The sequence below is a fragment of the Aethalodelphis obliquidens genome, unplaced genomic scaffold, assembly GCF_003676395.1.
Source record: "Aethalodelphis obliquidens isolate GAN/ISIS:26980383/991018 unplaced genomic scaffold, ASM367639v1 scaffold2, whole genome shotgun sequence".
Taxonomy (NCBI): domain Eukaryota; kingdom Metazoa; phylum Chordata; class Mammalia; order Artiodactyla; family Delphinidae; genus Aethalodelphis; species Aethalodelphis obliquidens.
In genome coordinates, this window is record NW_020837946.1 from 30,146,620 (window position 1) to 30,168,795 (window position 22,176).

Here is a 22,176-nt window from a genome sequence, read left to right on the forward strand (position 1 = left end):
ATATGATTAGTCCCTGCATCTGGCCACGGTCCTGTTATTCTTAATTGGAGCAAAGGTGGCATGTTGAAATCCATGCAGAACTTGACCTGGTGTGTGTTTACAGCCATGATCACAAGTCAAGTCACTGCAGACACTCGAAGTCCCATTTCATTACTGGGCATGCTTGATTAAGGCCCCTTACGACCAAATTTCCGTCTTCCTGAGGCTTTCCATAATCCCGGGGGTATTCCCAGAGGTGCTGCTCTATTTTAGTGACGTTCTGAGCACGGGCTCGAAAGAAAATGAACTTGTCAAAGACTTTACCTCATTTTGATGAATTGCATATTTGAGTGAAGAGAAACCAGAAATACATTCTTCTGGGATTATGCTCTTGGGCTGCCCTGTCGATGCTATCGTTATTCACTGTGTTCCATACGAGACGTGACCAATTCGCAGAACACTTCCTCCAAAAATAAAATGAAGGCATCAAGGCAGTCTGGGGCTACTTAATAATTACATGTTTTTCTCTCATGAAAGGCAACCAGGACCGATCCACTTGGACTCTGGGACTGGATGTGGGTTGGAGCAGTGCTGCCCTGCCCTGCCCAGAGCTGCTCTGCACTGAGGACCCATTACAGGACTTACTCCAAGGACTTGTGCTTGGAGGCTTGAGGCGTCCTCTTACCAGTGCCCTGGACCTGCAGAGGAGTTTTCTCCTTCAGCAGCAACCCTCAGCCAATGACACACAGGACTTGAACGATAAATACCGCAGCATCCTGGTTCCTCATGAGGGACAAGGTGTGAGCGCATTTCATACTATTTCCAGAGGGCCCTGCATAGCTGATCCCTGCCTGCTGCCCGCAGCAGTCCGCTGCTTATTAATGCGCTCGGTACCCGCTTTCTTCCCTTCGTTTCCTCACTCCCCTTCCAGGACTTCCCGGGGTTGCTTCCCAAATAAAATCACTTGCTCCAAAATCTTTGTCTCTGGGTCTGCTTTTGGGCGAAAACCCAGCATAAGACTCCAGAATGAGTGCATTTCTTACTTTTGAGTTGGTACTAGAAAATTATGAGAACTTCTACTGTTCCTTGTTAGCACTGTCATTGCTACTGCAACAATAGTATGAAGAACTCCCTATATCTTTTTTTTCGGATCCACCAATTCTTTACATTTTGCCCCATTTACTTTGTCATTTATTCTCTTTTCTTCCATTAGGTTCCCTTCCCCTCTATACCCCCTTTTTCTCTCCACAGGTATGCATACACATATATACACATTATTATACACATATACATATTATTATTTCCTGAACCATTTGAGAGTGAACTGGAGACTTGTGCCTTTTTACCCGTAAATGTTTCAGTCATATTTCTGAAGAACAAGGATATTCTATTTTATAAGCACAGCACGGTTACCAAAACGATTTCCACCGTTCCTTCTTCCTTTCATGATTATGCTTTATGGGGTCAGAGCTATGCTTAGTCACAGGATGCCAGATGGCATTAAATCACCATTTCTTCCTACTTGAGAAAAATATCATTTTCAGAATGAAATTACACAGACAGTGATAGATAAGCCTCTGCTGTCTACAGAGCAATAAAGACAAGTCACAACCGTGAATTGGAGCCCAGGCCCGTGCAATCTGTACTGTCCCCCTGCCTCTGTCTGTACTTTCTGAGTTTGAGACTCTAGTTCATTACATCATCACTGCTGATATACCCTGGGGTCCTCTGTTCAGTGTTGATGGATACACTTTAGTCTAACATCCTGGATGAGCCACTGTAGTTCCCATCCATGTTGAGCCATCTCTACTTTACATTTCAGGGTCTCCTTCTGGAAGCTTGAAAGGCACCTCAAATCCAGCACCTCCCAATTCATACTCATGATCTTCCCCCCCAAACCTAGACCTCTCCCAGCATTTCCTCTCTGGGGGAAGGGTACCCTCACCCACGCCATTGTGTGTGGATTCACTCATGACACCTGGCTTTACTTCCCCTCCACACCTCCACGTGTAACCAACCCATCACCAGCCACCCACCATCTTCTCCCGTCTCCACTAGCATCAGTACCACAATCTCTTGCCTAAGCAGTAATGACCTTTGACCTGGTTAGCCTTCACTCCAGCCTCCCTTCAATCTATTCTCCACCGATTTGAAACACAAGTGTGACCATGTCATTCTCCTGCTAAAACTCATAATGGTTTCTAATTACTGTTTGAATAAATCTAAACGTCCTTAACAACCACCCACGGTCTGACTTCTCTTGCTTTTCTCCCCCAGTCTCTGTTCCAGCCTCGTGGGTTTCCTTCAGTCTCTCTGTTCACCATGTTCTCTCCTACCCAAGGCCTCTGCATGTGTTTTTCATCTGTCTGGAATATTTCTTATTTCTCCTCTCTAAACTCCTTCAGATCGTAGCTCAAAGCTCACTCCCTCCCTTCATTTGGTCCAAGTTCTCATTATATTTTCTTGAATCACTTATCTCTCCTTTTTCATAATGGGCAGAGCTGCCAAGTTTTTATGATTTCTTTGTGACTGTACAATTACTATCTCCTCCACTGAATTAAAAGCTCCATGGTACAGGGACTGTGTCCTACAGCACTTATATCTTCAAGGCCTACAGAGTATATTGAACTTAGTAGGTAGCCAGTAAATAGTTGTTGAATGAAGGAATAAGGAAGGGTAGGTGACCTTCCTAGCTCATCTGTTTAGGCTAATACAGTTGCACAGTTAGCTCTGAACAGTTCAGAACTGATCTGTGTTTTTTTTCAAAAAATCAGATATGAAAAGAGTCACCAGAAAAAGGACAAATTGAAGAATTCAAATTGTCGACAAGGTAGAAACATAAGTGACTTGTCTATAACCAACCCACAGAAGGCAGACATCACATTATCTTGGCCACGTTACATGCAGCACATCAGGAAATTACTCATATAAAACATTGGCTAGAAGCTCTGTCTTATACGTGGACCTGATTTTGAAGCTGGAAAAAAACTGTAAAAGGGTATTGCACAGTCCAGACCATGTAGCATAAATTGTCAAAGCACCAGCATATCAGTGGAAAGTGACCAAGCATAAACTCCAATCCCGGTTTTGTAGGACTGTTTCCAGGAGAAAAACTTCATCGTGGCAAACTCCTTCTCAAAATAGCTCAGTGGGCTCATTTTCTGTCTTAAACCTCTGCTGCAACAATTTCAACTCTTTCCAGTACCTTGCAAAACCCAGGCTGTCACACACTCTTATTTCTGGAAATGGGTCTGCATCTGCCTCAGATACATGCAAGCAATTAGTGGGCAGAAACCTTATCTGAGCAGCCACCACCACCCTGTCTTCGTTTTCAAGCAATGGTCAAGTTCAAAGGCTATTAATGATGCCCCAGAACATATTGTTGGTGGCGAGTAGCCACTGAGAATTGCCAGGCTCCTACCTATTTAACACGTGATGCTGTCTTCAACTTGTAAGCGTCAGTTCTGCTGACTGTCGAGTGGTACAACCTTCTGTTGGGATAAGCCCCAATCGCTTCAATCTAGGCTTAATTAAAGACTTGGAATATAAGGAAGAACACATAATGAATGCTGCTCTTTTTGTACCAACCATTCCCACATTTATACCACAAATGTTTGCCTTTGCTAGAAATAATGGAGCTGGACCAAGGTGTTTCCCAGCATTCTGATTGAGGTCATGGGGCCTGTGTCACATAAAATCCAGGGCACAGATGGGCTTCTGTGGCACCTCCATGGCAATCAACTGCCAAAGCTCTCTTCTTGGGACTTGAAGCAGCAGTCAATAGAAGCCATCCCTCCATGGTTATCTGGCATTTGCATCTCACCATGTCCCCTGAGGATCTGTGGGAAAGAAGCAACAATACTTTCCTGGCTATAAAAATTGCTGAAGTGGAACCAGCTAGTGTCTCTTTTTAAACACTAGCATGACAAAGAGACAGTCTTTAAAAAAGAGCACGGTTTAAAAGATATTTCAGCTGGAAGGAGGTGGGTGTTTATTATGCTAAAGGGGAACTCTGCGGTTCACGGATGCTGTTCTTAGTCATTTTGAAGCCTATTAGGGGTTGGTTCATTTTCATGTCCCACAGTTACATACTGTGGTGATTTAGGGTGGGGTCAGCACAGCGAGGGTGGCCTTAGTAGAGGATGATCACTGAATGCTTCTCTCCTGCCTGTTTACAGCCAGCCTAGCACGAGACAACTTGATTCATGGAGATCCTATAGGTTTCAGAGGTAGAAAGAGCTGCACTGAATCCAAAATCTGCTACATATTCTGTGTGCAACTCTGGCCATACCACTTTGCACCTCTGAGCCTCAGTTTCTTCATCCATAAAATAGGGATAATACTATTTATTTCAGGACTGTTACAAGAAATAAATGAACTCAAACATTTAAAGTGCCCACTAGAATTCTTGAAGCATAATGAATACTTAAGAAATATTGGTTCCACCCCATGCCCCGTCACAAGTGTTTCTGCGGAAGGGCAGTGCAGAGTGCACTCTGGGGGCTGGGGACCTGGTCTACGCACTTGGGGTTTGTAGCCATTGTGCACGCACAACCCTAGGCTGAGCTGTTTACATCCTTATTTACGTTCCCAATAGGAACAGAATTATTGTTGTAAGGAAAATGTGGCCATCTTTTTTTACTTAGGGAAAACTTATCACAGTGATATAAGAATGAAAATGATATGCTTTGAAAGTATTTTTCTTTTTTTCTCATAAATTCCCTATTATTTGTCTCATTGTATTTTATTATGATTTTTTTTTTTTACCCTTGAAGGGTTCAACATTTTTCATTTTTTAGAGCCCTAAAAGACCATGAACATGGGTGAATTTTTAATGTGACCTTAGATATCTTCCTTCCCATGAACTCATGTTGCTCATGAAAAAAGCTGAGGTATTCCAACCTCTCCCTAACTTGTCCGTGTTAGAGGTGTGGTAAAGCAAAGTAAAAAAGACCTTGGAAACCAGAAAGAACTGAGTTTGAATTCTGATTCCATTCTGATTCTGCCACTTCAAGGATGGATTTTTTAAATTTAAAAAAATGAGCATCTTAACGACTACATGGATGGCGAGGATAAAATGCGACCATGCATGTAAAATACACAGCACATGGTAGGCACTCGGTATATTTTATGACACTCCCCTTACTTCCTTTGCCTTAACTGCTCTTAGTTTGATTTTCTTTTCAAATACAATTGGCTAGTTTAGGAATAAACATGACATCTTGGAAACAATTTAGGTGCAGAATTTGGTACATAAAAATGGAAACTAAATGCATGTGCTCATGCATTTGGGAGGCACTCTTTTTTAAAAACATCTTTATTGGAGTATAATTGCTTTACAATGGTGTGTTAGTTTCTGCTGTATAACAAAGTGAATCAGCTATACATAAACATATATCCCCATATCTCCTCCCTCTTGCATCTCCCTCCCACCCTCCCTATCCCACCCAGCTAGGTGGACACAAATCACAGACCCGATCTCCCTGTGCTATGTGGCTGCTTCCCACTAGCTATCTACCTTACATTTGGTAGTGTATATATGTCCATGCCACTCTCTCACTTCATCCCAGCTTTCCCTTCCCCCTCCCCATGTCCTCAAGTCCATTCTCTACGTCTGCATCTTTATTCCTGTCCTGCCCCTAGGTTCTTCAGAACCCTTTTCTTTTTTTAAGATTCCATATATATGTGTTAGCATATGGTATTTGTTTTTCTCTTTCTGACAGACTCTAGGTCCATCCACCTCACTACAAATAACTCAATTTCGTTTCTTTTTATGGCTGAGTAATATTCCATTGTATATATGTGCCACATCTTCGTTATCTGTTCATCTGTTGACGGACACTTAGGTTGCTTCCATGTCCTGGCTATTGTAAATAGAGCTGCAATGAACATTTTGGTACATGACTCTTTTTGAATTATGGTTTTCTCAGGGTATATGCCCAGTAGTGGGATTGCTGGGTCATATGGTAGTTCTATATTTAGATTTTTAAGGAACCTCCATACTGTTCTCCATAGTGGCTGTATCAATTTACATTCCCACCAACAGTGCGACAGGGTTCCCTTTTCTCCACACCCTCTCCAGCATTTATTGTTTGTAGATTTTTTGATGATGGCCATTCTGACCAGTGTGAGGTGATACCTCATTGTAATTTTGATTTGCATTTCTCTAATGATTAGTGATGTTGAGCATCCTTTCATCTGTTTGTTGGCAATCTGTATATCTTCTTTGGAGAAATGTCTATTTAGGTCTTCTGCCCATTTTTGGATTGCGTTGTTTGTTTTTTTGACATTGAGCTGCATGAGCTGCTTGTATATTTTGGAGATTAATCCTTTGTCAGTTGCTTCATTTGCAAATGTTTTCTCCCATTCTGAGGGTTGTCTTTTTGTCTTGTTTGCAGTTTCCTTTGCTTTGCAAAAGCTTTTAAGTTTTATTAGGTGCTATTTGTTTATTTTTGTTTTTATTTCCATTTCTCTAGGACGTGGGTCAAAAAGGATCTTGCTGTGATTTATGTCATAGAGTGTTCTGCCTATGTTTTCCTCTAAGAGTTTGATAGTGTCTGGCCTTACATTTAGGTCTTTAATCCATTTTGAGTTTATTTTTGTGTGTGGTGTTAGGGAGTGTTCTAATTTCATTCTTTTACATGTAGATGTCCAGTTTTCCCAGCACCACTTATTGAAGAGGCTGTCCATTCTCCCCTGTATATTCTTGGGGAGGCACTCATTTTTTATCCAAGATCCCTGCATGTTTTGGTGATGTCATGTCACTTCAAATAATCATAAAACACAGGCCTCACAAATACATACGAACCAGATATTACAACGAATTAATATACTTGGTTTATTCAGAGTGTCTATGCCTGCAGTAGGTTGACGCCAGGACAAAACCTGTATACAGCAAACCCAGGAACTTGGGCCAAGAGACAGTAGCAAATAGCTGGAGAGATTTAGAAGATGGGGAGGCGGGTGCAGAGGGAGAGCGGTACATCGTGCATAACAGCTCGGTGCAGTCAGAAAACTCACCACAGTAATTCCAGTGCGCGGAACTTTTGGGGGGCAGATGGTAGAATGACCATACAATAGGCAAACATCAAGAATGACCAGAGAATATAAGAAATCAGAGATAAAAAAACACTCTAAGTAGCTTCCTATGCACAAAATAACCTTCTTTTCTTTTCTTTTCGCTGGAGAATTGGGAAATCAATGCTAAAACTTTAAAATATATGTGCAGGAGGGAAAACACGATGTCAGCTTACCAATCTTAACACGTTTCAAGTTCAAGGTAATGCCAGATTTAGCACTCTATTTGAAATAGCAAGCACATCTTCTTCTTCTTCTAAAAAGAGTGCTTAACAAATATGTAACAGTTTAGGAATTTCTACGGAAAATGAGGGAAAAGTAAAAATCTATGGAATTTAATACATGTGGTCCACCAAGATTCATTTAAAACATGCATATAAAAACTACAATGAGGTACCATCTCACACTGGTCAGAATGGCCATCATTGAAAAGTCTACAAATAACAAATACTGGAGAGGGTGTGGAGAAAAGGGAACCCTCCTACACTGTTGGTGGAAACATAAGTTGGTGCAGCCACTGTGGAAAACAGTGTGGAGGTTTCTTAAAAAACTAAAAATAGAATTACCACATAATCCAGCAATCCCACTCCTAAGCATATTTCCAGACAAAACTCTAATTCAAAAAGATACATGTACTCTTATGTTCATAACAGCACTATTCACAATAGCCAAGACATGGAAGCAACCTAAATACCCATCAACTGATGAATGGATAAAGAAGATATCATATGTATACACTATGAAATACTACTCAGCCATAAAAAAGAACGAAATGATGCCATTTGCAGCAACATGGATGCAACTAGAGATTGTTATACAAAGTGAAGTAAGTCAGAAAGAAAAAGACAAATACCGTATGATATCACTTATATGTGGAATATAAATATTGCCACAAATGAACCTATTTACAAAACAGAAACAGACTCACAGGCATAGAGAACAGACTTGTGGTTGCCAAGGGGGAGTGGTGGTGGGGGAGGGATGGACTGGGAACTCGGGGGTAGATGCAAACTATTACATATAGAATGGATAAACAACAATGTCCTACCGTATAGCACAGGGAACTATACTCAGTACCCTGGGATAAACCATAACGGAAAAGAATATAAAAAAGAATGTATATATGTATATAACTGAGTTACTTTGCTGTACGGCAGAAATTAACTCAACATCGTAATTCAACCATACTTCAATAAAAAAAAGATTCATTTAAAACAATTCTGGGGACATCAGTACTGTAATGGGTCCGAACTTGTTTTAAATCACTAACATTCTAGCTAAACTCATAATGGAGGCCTTTGACTGAATAATTAATATCAAATATTCCAACTGGCATCAAGGATATATTGGCTATGAGGAAATGATAAAAAGTTTGATTAAAATGGACTTTTATCTGAGGAACTAAGTGACATAAAAATGATATGGCAGTAGCATTAACCCCCTGATCTCAGCTGTTTGGCATCTTAAGGCGGTATTACATGCTAGGGCTTTTTGCATTTTTCAGGAAGTTTGAGTTGACATCTTGAGAGACATCTTAATCTCACAAAGAATTAAATTGCTGCTAATTCATCATTTTGTCCTCTGCATTAAGAGTGAGGTGGTGGAAGGGCCAGTCACATAGGCAGCTCACTCTACAGGGCAGGGGTAGTAGAGACTCGATTTTCAGGGACCGAGGAGAAAGGATGAGAAATTTGAATCTGGTGGGTGAAAAGAGCTCCCCTGATTTTCAAAAGCATTAAACTCTGTCACATGCAGATGTGGGAGATGCGCTAAAGACAAGTTCCTCAGCCCGTCTCAGCTGGCCTGCAAAGTCAGAGCAGCAGTCATAGACAGGGATGTTGAGAGGTAGCTTTTCACTGCAAGAAAGGGCTGTTCCGATAAAGTTGTGCCACAAGGAAGGTGTTGGGGAGAGCGGTCTTGATTTGTCGGATCTAGATGAACTGCGACAGGGCTCCATCTAGAGACTTGCTGAGAGAAAGTACTAGCTGTAATGGCCTCAAACCCTGGATGGACATTCAACCAGCTGCCAGGGCTGTGGCGAGCAGTACATATATTTTCATGAAACATCTTATTTGACAAACTGGCCTTGTGGCAGAGAGAAGTACTCGATTAGGCAGTATGGAGACTTTGTCAACTTCTACAGATCCACATGGCCAAACCTCCACCCGCACTGGACACACGCTCGCACATATATACACCTGCTGACTGCTCATGTTTTCACTGAACTCATTGAATCACGACCTCCGTTAGCTTCAGCAACGACCCGGACTGTGCCATTGGTGGAGATCTCTGCAGAACTTGAATGTCACTGCCAACTGCTTAGCAAGGGCTAGAAAACAAGGCAACGTCGGCAAAGGAAAATTCAATAGCTGCGAGCGGAGCAGAAGCTAACTGGAGATGAGAACGAGAAATCAGAGAGGGAGAGTGTCCTTAAGCAGTGAGGTAAACGACTCTGTGGATAATGTAACCTAGTAGGCGCTGAGCATGTTGCAGGCTTCAAAGTTAGCCGTGCACTTGTGATTGGAGTCTTCCTGGGGCTGGGCAATGGCACAGACAGACGAGAAACCCGAAACCCACAAAGTGAGCTAACGGAAACATTAAAGCGGAAGTATGCTCTTACGGCGTGTTCTTCTGACCTGGACACGGTCCTAACCAGCACCAAAACACTGGGAACACACTTAGAAAGCGAGTTTACTCTGGGTTCCTAGGAAGCAAGCATAAGCTGTTAGCTCCTTCTAGAGTTGCTCTTTCTGCCCAAAATCAGCTCTAGTATGTTGCTTCTCATTACACAGCCACGCTCTAGCTGCTTGAGCTGTTCAGAGAGACGTTTCTTCCCCGTCAAGTAACTCATGGAATACGGGCGAGAGCATCATCAGGACCAGAAGCCACACCTGGCCCGAGCAGGCCTCTGTCCTGCATCAGCCTCGGGAAAGCGAGTCTCTCTCCCCGGGAGGGCTAATGCAGATTTCCACCAGAAAATTTATCGCCATCCTTTTTCTTCTGGATAGATATTAATTTTAATCTCAAAGAACCAAAGTACCAATTTGCAGATACTGCTTTTTCAACTCTCAGGAGTGTTCTAACAAAACAGGATTCCCTTCTTGGTAGGCAAAGTCTATTGCTTAATGTTCATCTAGCAATTACACATTAAACTGTTCATATTTCAAGGGAAGGGCCCCAGGGAATGGGAAAAGAATTGATTTTATGACAGCATGGCAGAAACAGTTGAAAGGCATTACCAAGCCTGTCTGTTAGTAATGTTCCGTGTTGTATACAAAGATGAATAAAATACGGTCCCTTGTCCTCGAAGGCACTTACACTTTAGTGAGAATGATAAACAGGTGAGCAAATAAGACAAGGGCATGGAATAATCGCAGAGTGTGGATGTGACTCTGAGCTGGATGACCTGAGCCCCAGAAGTTAATTGTACAAACTTGCAGCCAGACTACCTGGGTTCAAATCCCAACTCTGCCACTTCCAGCTGTTGAACTTGGACAATTTCACTTGATCTCTCTCTGCCTGTGTCCTCGCCTATGAAATGAGGATAATAATAGGGTTGGTACTGAGTCATAGGACTGTTGTGAGCATTAAGTCAGTCAGTGGATACAAAGCATTTAGAAGAGTGCCTGGTACATGGTAAGCACTCAACAGGAGATAACTATTTGGAAGTCTGGGCTTTACTGATTCCAGGGAAAAGGGACATTCTCATGGGAAAATCAATACTCTTCCTGGAAAATAGTGCCCTAAAGTAAATGGTCAAAAAATCTTGGGAGGAATTTTTTCCTACAACTTACTTATATAAAAACAAATCTATTCTCATCTTTGTACCCACATATTAAAAACTTACTGTATACATGGTCCTATGTTAGGTCCTGTTGATAGGTGTAAAAAACGATGGATATAAAACAATATCCTTTCTTCCAAGGGATCTATAATCCAATAGTGGTGGAAAGTGGCAGCAAAGAATCAATATCTAATTCAAGGTGTTTTCAGTGGCACTGGTAAAGTGCTAAATCAATGTTATGGACGTTGAAAGAAGGAAGAACTAAAGAAAGGTGGCAGAGGGCTTGGGTTGTGGCATGGGGGCTTTGAGGTCTCTTGGAGGTAGAAGGATGGGTATTAAGCAGCAACTGTAACTGGAGTCACAATAAGAGTGAGATAGGAAGGTTCATTTTGAATTCATCATCGTAGTGATGAGAACTGAACCTATAAGAATAGAGGAGGCAGCTCAGAGAGAATCCACATAAAGGAAAGGGCTGGGGCTCCCCTGGTGGTGCAGTGGTTGAGAGTCCGCCTGCCGATGCAGGGGACACGGGTTCGTGCCCCGGTCTGGGAAGATCCCACATGCCGCGAGCGGCTGGGCCCGTGAGCCATGGCCGCTGAGCCTGCGCGTCCGGAGCCTGTGCTCCGCAACGGGAGAGGCCACAGCAGTGAGAGGCCCACGTACCACAAAAAAAAAAAAAAAAGAAAAAAAGAAAAGGGCTGGAAAGAATAGAGACATGTGTGTGTATAACTGAGGTGCTTTGCTGTGCACCTGAAACTAACACAACATTGTATATCAACTCTACTCCAGTAGAAAATAAAAATTAAAAAGAAAGAAAGAAAAGGACTGGAAGCAGAGTCCGCTGGAAGCATCAGTGACATGTTCAGAAGCCTGGGGCAAGAGGCAAGAGTTCAGTGGGTGGTGTGGAAATAGAGCCACTTTTTCCTAAAGCAGGAAAGTGGGAATTGCAGGAGGAAGGAGGGTTAAGGGAAGATCTTTGTTTTCTCGGATGGACTACAGCCAAGCTCAGGGGGTAGTCCTGCCACCTGAGCCCTGCTCGGCTATGAGTCACTACAGCTGCAGGCTCAGTCAGCACTGTCCAGTCCTGAGACAACAGGAGCATTTTCGCGATATCTCAGGACTTCCCCGCGCTGGTCCAGAGAGTGTTGCTCCCTCATCATATCTGTCCTAGGAGCACAAACATCATGTCCAGCCTTGCTGGTTAACTCACACTGGGTGGGTCTCCACCACCGGGGACACACTGGGTCTGCATCTAAGTCTTATTGGCCTCTTGCCTAGACCTGAGTTAGCTCCTATATCCCTGATATGAGCTCCCTATTCATAAGGATTGCTGTCTCCCAGCATGTCCACAGCACAGCTTATCATGCAGATCATTTCAGTTTGCTGTGCCCTCTTCCTTGATCATCCGGACTGCTGGTCCTTCCCTAAGCGTTGGCTAATCCTCCAGCCTCAGTTATGTCCCCAGCATATCTCCATGAGCTGCTGGTGCTTCCCTTCTCCATGCTGAGGAATTCCCAGTGAACTGTGCAGCTGAGACTATGCATTCAGAGTAGTAGGCAGGGGGAGGAAAGCAATTGCCAAGGGCTTGAAGATGCAGCTGAGAGAGGGGTAGTTGACTGTGTAGGGTCCCCCAAGAAGCCAGTGAGAATGAGCTCTGCTGTATAGGTTTGACTCATAAAAGAAAGGAACATGTCATCCCCAGAGAGAAAATTAAAAAGAACTAACAATATAAAAGAATCCTTAAACTATGTCAGGCAGGCTCTTCACTAAGGGTTTTGCTTGTATCATTTGTATTTAATACTCATACAGGCGCTGTACAGAGTCCCTAATATAATCCCCAATTTGCAGATTAAAGAACTGAGCCTGGACCAGTTGGATCCTTGCCCAAGGTCACCCAGGTGAGAAGTGATGGATGGGGCTGTAATTATGGCCTGACTCCAAGTCCACGCCTTCATGTCTCCCCTTGGGAGGCGTGTGTTAGTGAAGACAGAGCAAGCCTGAATTGTAGGGAGAAGTTGAGGAACTAAGGTTGAATGTCTCACGGCTGTAAAGGAAAGGAAGTGAGATCATCTCTAGAGATTGGGCCTGGGGGGCTTAGTCATCTTTGCAGAACTTAACGGGAGCAGAAAAGGTTTGGAATGGCCACTGTGGGGATAGTCAAGGGAGTCGACAGCACGACTAAACGGAATTCTGGACAGCAGCAGGGGCCCAGCTGGGGTTGGATAATGTGAATTTTGTAGAGGAACCAGTGAATGCTTTTATGAGTTTCTCCAGCAACCTTTCGGCACTCACGCATGTAGGACCACAGAAGAGATGCAGAGCCTTTTTGTTCCCTCCTCAGGACTCAACACTTGATTACAAGCCCGGAAGAGCAACCTCATGTGCCGATGCACTGAGCCACCTGCAGAGAAGGGATAATGGGATCCCATGGGGCCGGGGATGGGCCAGGTGGGAATGACGGAGGCTTCAGATGGGAGAGGAGAGAGTTCACTGCTGAACAGACGGACCTGGAGGAGGCCTGTAAAATCAGAATGGGGCCTGCGAGGATTGAAAGAGGCTGGGAGGCTGAAGTGAAAAAGAAGCTGTTTGCAAAAATACGCACGTTGTTGTTCACACATTAGAGCAGCCCTGGAAACAGCCACTTCTCTGCTCACCCAGGGCGAGTAATAATTTGTGTCAGGCAAGAATAAGGGGATGCTGATTTTGCTCTGTTTACTACCAGAGAGAAGTGGGGGCTGGAGAGGATGCTAAAACACTGGCCCTGGGAAAAGCCTGGCGCTTGCTAACGAGGCTGTAGTACAACCATGCTCTGCTTTCCAAAACAGCACCCTCAGGAGAAAAGAAATAAAGTCATTTTTCTTCAGAGGCAGAAGATTTAAAATTGCTTAACGATAACACTTAACATCGCTTAGCCCTTAGCCTTAGGCAACCTCATAACTAGCAAGTGCTGGGAATTATCTCTTTCCTGAACTGGCTAGGGTTCTGGCTTTATGTTGTCAGGTGTCATCCAGCCCGGCAGTAGGCTGCACGGCCCACTTTAAAATGACAGCGTTCCATGAAAGCATAGCAGGGTGTCCCTTGACCGGGGCTCCTCCCCAACTCCATGCACCGGGGGGCATTTTCTCTCCGTGTTGATGGCTCCAAATTTGGCATATAAATCAACACTGTTGAGTGTATCTTAAAACTCCTGTGATGCTCTCCACAAACAGCATAGGCACCAAATCAGTCAGTAGCATATTAAGTCCCCTATAAGGTTGGCCACTGACTTCCTGTAGATAGAATTATTCCGATTTTTAATGAAAAATTTAACTCCATAAATATTTTAAAGCTCCCCACCTCTGTGACTAAGAGGGGATGTGGTGCCTACAGAGATGTGTTCGCCTCACTCCCCTGACCAAAGGAGCAGTGGAGCTGGGGTGATTCAATTAAGTGGACAGTAAAATCTCTAGGGGCGGGAGAAGACTAGAAAACCAGGGTAAATGTCACCGGCACACAGAGGCCAGTAGCTTGTCCCCTGCCTCGGCATTCTGCATCCTGTTGGGTAAATATGGACCCTCGATGGGTCAGAGCATGTTGGTGGGGATACTTTGTATATCCCCCTTAGATAATTGAGATGGAAACGCAAGTTCAAGCCCCTGCATTAAGAGACCAGTGCCAGGGACCTCTCATGCACTTGTCTGAGCCTTATTTATCGTCCATCACGACTCCTTCTTGCCAGGTAGCTAAAAAGGTGTGTTAGCACGTGCAGCTCATCACTTCTACCATTGTGTTACGTGTGTGAGTGCACTGTTCGTCAAAACTGTTTTCAGTCTAAGATGCCTCACTTTTGGCTACAGTTATATTCTCGGGGCTGGCAGGATTTTGTCAATTCATATATTGCGATGATAGCTCCAGAGCCACAAACAGCATCAACGTATTGCCTCTGTCAAAACACTCCCTCCACAGTGTTTAATCCTAAAATAGATGTGTTTAGAGTCAGCCACGGCTGAGCATTTCAGGGCTTATTAATTGAAATAAATAGGAGTTGGAAATTCAGAGGACTTTATGTTAATCATTACTAACCTAAGCATTGGTTGCACTCTCACAAAAAGTTGTTCTGCTGCCTCCCGTCCTAGATGGCGGGTCCTTGTCTAGGTGTCTAGGGCCACGGCATCCCCAGTCTCCAGATTCTCAGGGCCTGATGCATAGTAGATGATCAGTAGATACTTGGGGAAGGAATGAATGAGCGAAATTTGTTGAATTTCTGTACTTATAAATGCTCTTTCTGTGTTTTTGATTTGTACCAAAAAAAAAAAAAAATCCATTTCCGCAGTCTGAGTACAAGTTGGCCAGGAAGACATTAAACTGTTTCCAGTTTTCCTTTTTCTTCCTATCCTAAGAATACAGTACTTTCCATCTGCCTTAACCACAATTTCCATGCACTTCAATACTGAAAGCCAGAAATTTTATATTTAAAATGAATTTTGGAGACTACTTCTATTTTTTAAAATGAAAACAAAATACTAAGCCAGGGAAAAAAATAAGGAGAGGAAAGAAATCAAGGATGAGAAAAATAACTAGGAGACAACATATAAAAAGGGAAAATGCAGATAAAATATAGTTGTACAGGAGCTTTTAAAATATTGTATTGTGGGTATCCTGCCCAGTCAGTGTTCAAAATTGGTTCTCTGCTGGATTTGAGATTTTATTACTTTTGAAAATCAACATTACTATTTATAAGAGCAAATGGTCACTTGGGCTATGCCTGTTGTAATACTCGGGCTGTTCTTTTTGTCATTTCACACGCAGAAATATAGCCAACATGCAACTCAAAACGGTAACCCAGCTCTGAGTTAGCACTTTAACAATTCAGTATGATGATAGAAAAGATCTACTTAGGGTCCTCCCCACCACCCCCTCCTTTAAAAGCAGATATTCTGTAACATTTTAGTTTTCTGCCTGGCATTAACCTTTCTTTGTTTTTTGTTTTCAAACCCACAAATTCTCACACTCTCAACTCACTCAACTCCCATAGTCACTGCACTGTATGTCATCTTGGAAAGGTTTCCTCTTTGTCATGTGCCATTGATTACAGACTAAAATTATTCTTCATCTCACAGATAAGAGCACAAACCTTTGAGAATTGTATCTCATTTTCAGGGGTGTCTAGTTACAGCATAAGTGGATCCTGTTAGGCCAGAATCACCAAGCGAACTTGCCCACGCAGCTGTCTTTTCCCCACACTGTGTCGGTGCCTCTCAGCAATATTTGCTTATTGCCCGAAGAACACGGTCAGGTTCTAAATCAAGCAAAGAACCCCTTTCCAGGTTCATATTTCTCTCCTGCTTTTTAACACCCTGCTTTTTGACATGAAGCTCCAGGGTTAAGGCTGGCATGCCCTTCCTTGTGGGTAATTCCTAGGACAGAGGATTTACTGTTTTATTGTCTCTAAGCTGGGTACAGGCTGTTCAATACCATGTTTATAGCAATGGCTTAGGATTTCCATTCAGAATCCAATATTCTTGCTGACATGTTCAATTGCCATGATATACTATTTTCTTCCCTTAAAAAATAACCCACAAGTGTTTCAATTATTAGCACAGTTGTGAAGATGGCACGAGGGCTGTGGCAGATGCAGTAAGGCAAAATTATAACATACTCCCCGTTTCAGAGCCAGATTTCTATTTCATGTGTATTTTCTGAAGACTTTATGTGCGGGTGGGATGGTGATCTACCTGGGTAAGGAGGCGTACTGTCTCTCCATCCCCTCAAAGCGGAGGTTGTGTGCATTCCCATCTGGACCCTTTCCAGACACCTGTGGAGAGAAAAGTAATTAGAGATGAAGATCCATTATGCACCCTGGTTACTGTCAATGCATCTCAAAATTGTAATCACTGCACAAATGCTGCTGCTGCCTGCCAAAAATTAACCACGGGAAAGCAGGCAAGAACTCAGCATCGTTATAGGAATTGATGATCGAGTCACAAACATGGCATTTAACGACAAAGTCACTTCTTTCAAAAAAAAGGGTCATTGTCAAACTGACTCCCTCCTGTCACCATGCCAGGGGTATTCTGTAGATTGTTAAGACCGCTTTTTTTTTCCTTTCAAAATAGGCTTTAGTTTGCAGAACAGCTTTAGACTGGCAGGAAAATTGAGAAGATGGTACAGAGAGTTCCCATGTAGTCTTGCACCCAGTTTCCCTATAACTAACATCTCATATTCCTATGGTATATTTCTTACAATTAATAAATCAATATTAATACAGTATTGTTCACTCAAGTTCATAGTTTATTCAGATTTTATCTGATTTTTTTTCTGTTCAGGACACCGTATTACATTTAGTCATCACGTCTCCTTAGGCTCCTCTTGGCTGTGATAAGAGTGTATACTTTCCACGAAACCTTTCTTTACTACCTGGGATCGGTGGCAATCAGCTACCTCTTCCACAGCTTCTATGAAGCCCTCTCTGATCACCTGAACCTCACCGAGCCCGCTCCCTTATAAACAGAGAGGTGACAAACTATTTTCAATCTAGTGTTGGTCTTTATTGGTTTTTGTCCCTTCCTATGTACTTCCTGTGTTCACCTCTCTTCAGGTCTCTTCCACCAGCCTCTGAGATTCTGATGGGCACTGAGTGACTGGCCCCAGTAGGTTCTCAATAAAGTGTGTTAGTGCCATGAATCTAAAGACTTTACATATAGTCTTTCTGTATCTATCATACCAACTAAAGACACATATGGGACGAACATGGTATTTGAAGGTACTCGGTGACTGATCAATTCCTCACCTCTTCCCGTCAACACATGTGGTTTATGGCCACCTGTGTCCTCACTCTTGTGCTAGGGTAGCTCTCATATAATGCGCATGGAAGGGGTAGATAGAAAACCTGGCCTCTTATAATGGAGGGGAAGGGGGAGTTTGCTAATAAGCACAGGAAGTAACAGTGTCAAGGTTGTAGAGGAAATTTTTCTGGGTAGTACTCAAGCTGGAATTTATTTTCCTCCTACGAAAAGTCCCAGCTCTCTATGCAACCACCATCCCAGCTTGGGTGGTGTGTGTAGGGAGGGTTTGTCAGGGGAGGTGTTGCAAAACGAGAATATACGCACATTTAGAGTTAAGAAAGACTATTCCTGGTGTCACGTTATTACAGGAGGCCCTTAGGAGTGTGCCCTGTAAAACCTCTTTATATTTCACCAATACATAGGAGCACCTGGCGTCATCTGAGAGGTTGACAGCCCAATAGCTACCTAGGTAGGATGAAGATTGCACTTACAGCTTTAGAAGTAACTACAGAGAGACAGAATTCTCTGCATTAGGATAAAGCCCTGATTTAAACTGCTAACCTTTTTAACAAAAACTAGGGGCAAGGATGGTGTCAGACAGTTAGGGGATAAATAAATGGCACAGAAAAAGAAGCGATGGATAGAAGTATTGTCCCCAGTCACTCCTATCTAAGGTTTGTTTTGTTTTTGACCTATTGTTTTATGGAGGGAGAATTAATGTAAATACCAGAAATATGTTGACGATTACTAATTGTGGTTGTTATAAAAACATCATGCTTCGTTGCCATAGATACAGAAGAATAAGGAATGAGGTGGGTCTTTTAGGAGACTGTGGGTAAAATTAAAATTAAAAAAAAAGAAAAACATCATATTTATGTACCCTTAGGATGGCTTTAGACACTTACAACTAATTTTTTTCACGTGGCCACAAAACTCCAAGTTAATACTTTCAGGGCCGTTATCTGAACTGGCCTGGCCTAATGATGGCAGTCAACATTCTGGGATCTCAGGAGGCAGCGCCCATGTGCTGTGGTTCTGGTAAGCTGCTGGCACGCTAGATTCTGTGAAATGTAGGATGATCCTTATGCTTAAGCAGCTTTTAGTCTTGTTGGGAAAACAAGGATCAGAAATGAAATGATTAAAGAGTGATGTAGGACAATGCATGAACCAATGTCATTCAGGATGTTACTAGCAGAAGCACAGATGAAGGTGTTTGGAAAAACTTCATGGAAGTAGAAGAGCAAAGGCCAGGTTTCAAAAGATGGATGGCATGCTTATACATCAAAAATTATTCTGTTCTTGAAAACAGTATGGAGGTTTCTCAAAAAAACTAAAAATAGGGTTACCATATGATCCAGCAATCTCACTCCTGGGCATACATCTGGAAAAGATGAAAGCTCTAATTCAAAAAGATACAGGCACCACAGTGTTCACTGCAGCACTATTTACAATAGCCAAGACATGGAAGCAACCTAACAGATAAGTGGATAAAGAAGATGTGGGGTGTGTGTGTGTGTGTGTGTGTGTGTGTGTGTACACACACACACACACACACACACACACATATATATGGTGGAATATTATTCAGCCATAGAAAAGAATGAAATATTGCCATTTGCAGCAACATGGAAGGACCTAGAGATTATCATACTAAGTGAAGTAATTCAGACAGAGCAAGACAAATATCATATGGTATTGCTTATATGTGGAATCTAAAAAAATGATATAAATGAACTTATTTACGAAACAGAAACAGACCCACAGACATAGAAAACAAGTTTATGGTTACCAAAGGGGAAGGAGGGGAGGGATAAATTGGGAGTATGAGAGTAAAATTGATAAACAACAAGGATTTGCTGTAGAGCACAGATTCAATATCTTGTAATACACTATAATGGAAAAGAATCAAAAAGAGAACACAGATATACACATATATATGTATAACCGAATCATTATGCTGTACACCTGAAACTAACACAATATTGTAAATCAACTATACTTCAATTAAAAAATTATTCCATTCTTCACCAATTGTATATGTATTTGTGTGTTTCCCTATTAATACTGCAGCATCTTTAATACAATCATTCAATTAGTAATTACTGAACACCTTCTGTATTCTAATGCCACATTAGGTACCACTTTCAAAACAATGAACAGCAGCTTGATTTCTTCATTGCTTTAAATATAAAAGAGACAGGCCTGCAAACAATTACAGTACAATGAGATCACCGCTGGAGTGTCAGTCTGAAGGAGGTAGTGGGAGTCTGAAGGAACAGATACCAGAGTCCACCTGGGAGAGCTGAAGACAGCTTCATGGGGGTGTTGAAGCTTCATTTAAACTTGAATATGAATGAGGAGGAGTTTGTTAGGAGGAGGAGGGGGTAGGAGTAGCAGGAGAAGGCATTCTCAGTAGACAGAACCAAAGTGAAACAACATGGAGGCATAAAAGGAGCACTGTGTTCCCAGGGAATGTCAACATTTTGGTAAAAGAAGAAACAGAGGCTCTAAGGAAAAGAATATTAGGAACAGTAGCAACAATATCACTGGTGCTACTATTATGATTACAACAATATTATTGCCACTAGTACAATTTTTTTAAATAGATTTTATTTTTTAGAGAAGTTTTAGGTTTGTAGCAAAATTGAGAGGAAAGTACAGAGAGTTCCCATATATATCACGGATCATGCTTTTGGTGTCACATCTAAAAAGTCATCACCAAATTTAAGGTCATTTGGATTTTTTCCAATGTTATCTTCTAGGAGTTTTACAGTTTTGCATCTTACATTAGGTCTGTGATAATTTTTGTGAAGACTATAAGGTCTGTGTTTAGATTCTTCTTTTCTTTCTTCTTCTTCTTTTTTTTTTTTTGCATGTGGATGTTCAGTTGTTCTAGCACCATTTGTTGAAAAGACTATTTTTGCTCTATTATATTGCTTTTGCAACTTTGTCAAAGATCCGTTGAGACTGTGTTTCTGTGGGTCTATTTCTGGCTCTCTATTCTCTTCCACGGATCTATTTGTAGATTTTTTCACCAATACCATACTGTCTTGATTACTGTAGCTGTATGGTAAGTCTTGAAGTTGGGTAGTGTCTGTCCTCCAACTTCGTTCTTCTCATTCAACATTGTGTTGGCTATTCTGGGACTTTTGCCTCTCCACATAAACTTTAGAATCAGTTTGTAACTTGCTGGGATTTTGATTGGGAGTACATTGAATATATAGATCAAGCTGGGAAGAACTGACATATAGACAATATTGAGTCTACCCAAGAACATAGACTATCCAACACGGACTCTCCCTCCATTTTTTAGTACTTCTTTGATTACTACAATTTAACACTTATTTGGCCCTTATTGAGTGCCAAGCACAAGGCTAAATGTTTTATTTGCATTAGCCCATTCATTCCTCCCAAATATCCCCAATGGTTGCCCAATTTTGCACGTGAGAAAACTGAGCAGTTGCCTAAGGTCATACAGCTAGGACACGGCATATCTGAGACAATGTTCAGCTCTGTCTGATCCCAGACTCCAAGCTCTGGAGAAACTGCCATAGACTGGGTCTTGGAGGAGCTCATGCCAAGGAACTTGATTTTACCATTAGTTGATGGTGAACCCACTGAGAAGTGATATTCCATAAGTGATAGCACATATTGAACAGTTAGAGAGATTATTCTTGCCATAGTATGGAGGTTCCCGTGACAGTCTAAGTCAGAGATGATAAAGGCCTAAACAAGAGGCTATTCAAAAGGATGGAGACAAGGGAGCATCATAAAGATGTTAAGAGGGTAAATTTAATACAACTGACTGAGAATTAATGGGAAGGATGTGTCTGGAATCATGCCTAAGTTTCTGAACTTAGCAACTAGGTGAATCTGATAACTGTTGCCGAGATGGGACTAAAAGAACAGATTTAGGGGGTAGGGGTAGGGGTTGGAGGAGGGAACACTTAGATATATTAAGCTTGAGTTGGGACATCTGATGGAAATGCCTGAGAGATAATTGAGTATAAAAGTTTGCAATGCCGAAGAAAAATCTGGACTAGAGGTGTAGAATTGAGAAACATTCAGTCTATAGTTGGTGCCTGAAACCTTGGAAAAGAATTAGACTGCCCAGGAAGAATCTACAGTGACAGAGTAGAAGAAAAGACATGTGATGAAAGGAGAGAATGCCAATAATAATCTTAGAAATACCATAATTTAAGGGGCAGGCAAAAAAAAAAAAAGTTGAACCCAGGAGGGATTCTGAGTAAAAGTTGTTGGTCAAGAAGAGAGCAAGGAGAGAACATTCACAGGAATTAAGGGAAAAGAATTCCACAAAAGAGGGAGTGGTTCACAGTGTCAAAAGCAGCCAAGAGCTTCAGTAAGACAAGATCTGTGGCTCATATGGTGTGTTGGAGAGCTTTACTCAATCCTCCCTCCTTGTCGAGGGTCACTCTGAACCATAGAGCCTGGAAAGCCGAAAACTACCTTTCCCAGAATTCCCTTGTAGTCAATGTTCTGGGTGTGATTTAAGGTGGGCCATGTCATTTGAGAAATGGAGTTGAGGCAGTGGCTATGCTTCCACTGTTGATT

The 22,176-nt window shown here is 42.2% G+C and overlaps 1 protein-coding gene across 1 annotated transcript in view; it reads right to left on the bottom strand.

The window, feature by feature from the left end:
• PARD3B (par-3 family cell polarity regulator beta) overlaps positions 1-22,176 on the bottom strand; it is a 1,036,702-nt gene that overhangs the window by 54,818 nt on the left and 959,708 nt on the right. Inside the window, exon 22 of the mRNA XM_027123437.1 lies at positions 16,555-16,634. Within this exon, the coding sequence (XP_026979238.1) occupies positions 16,555-16,634 (80 nt within the window). The remainder of the gene's footprint in view (positions 1-16,554; positions 16,635-22,176) is intronic.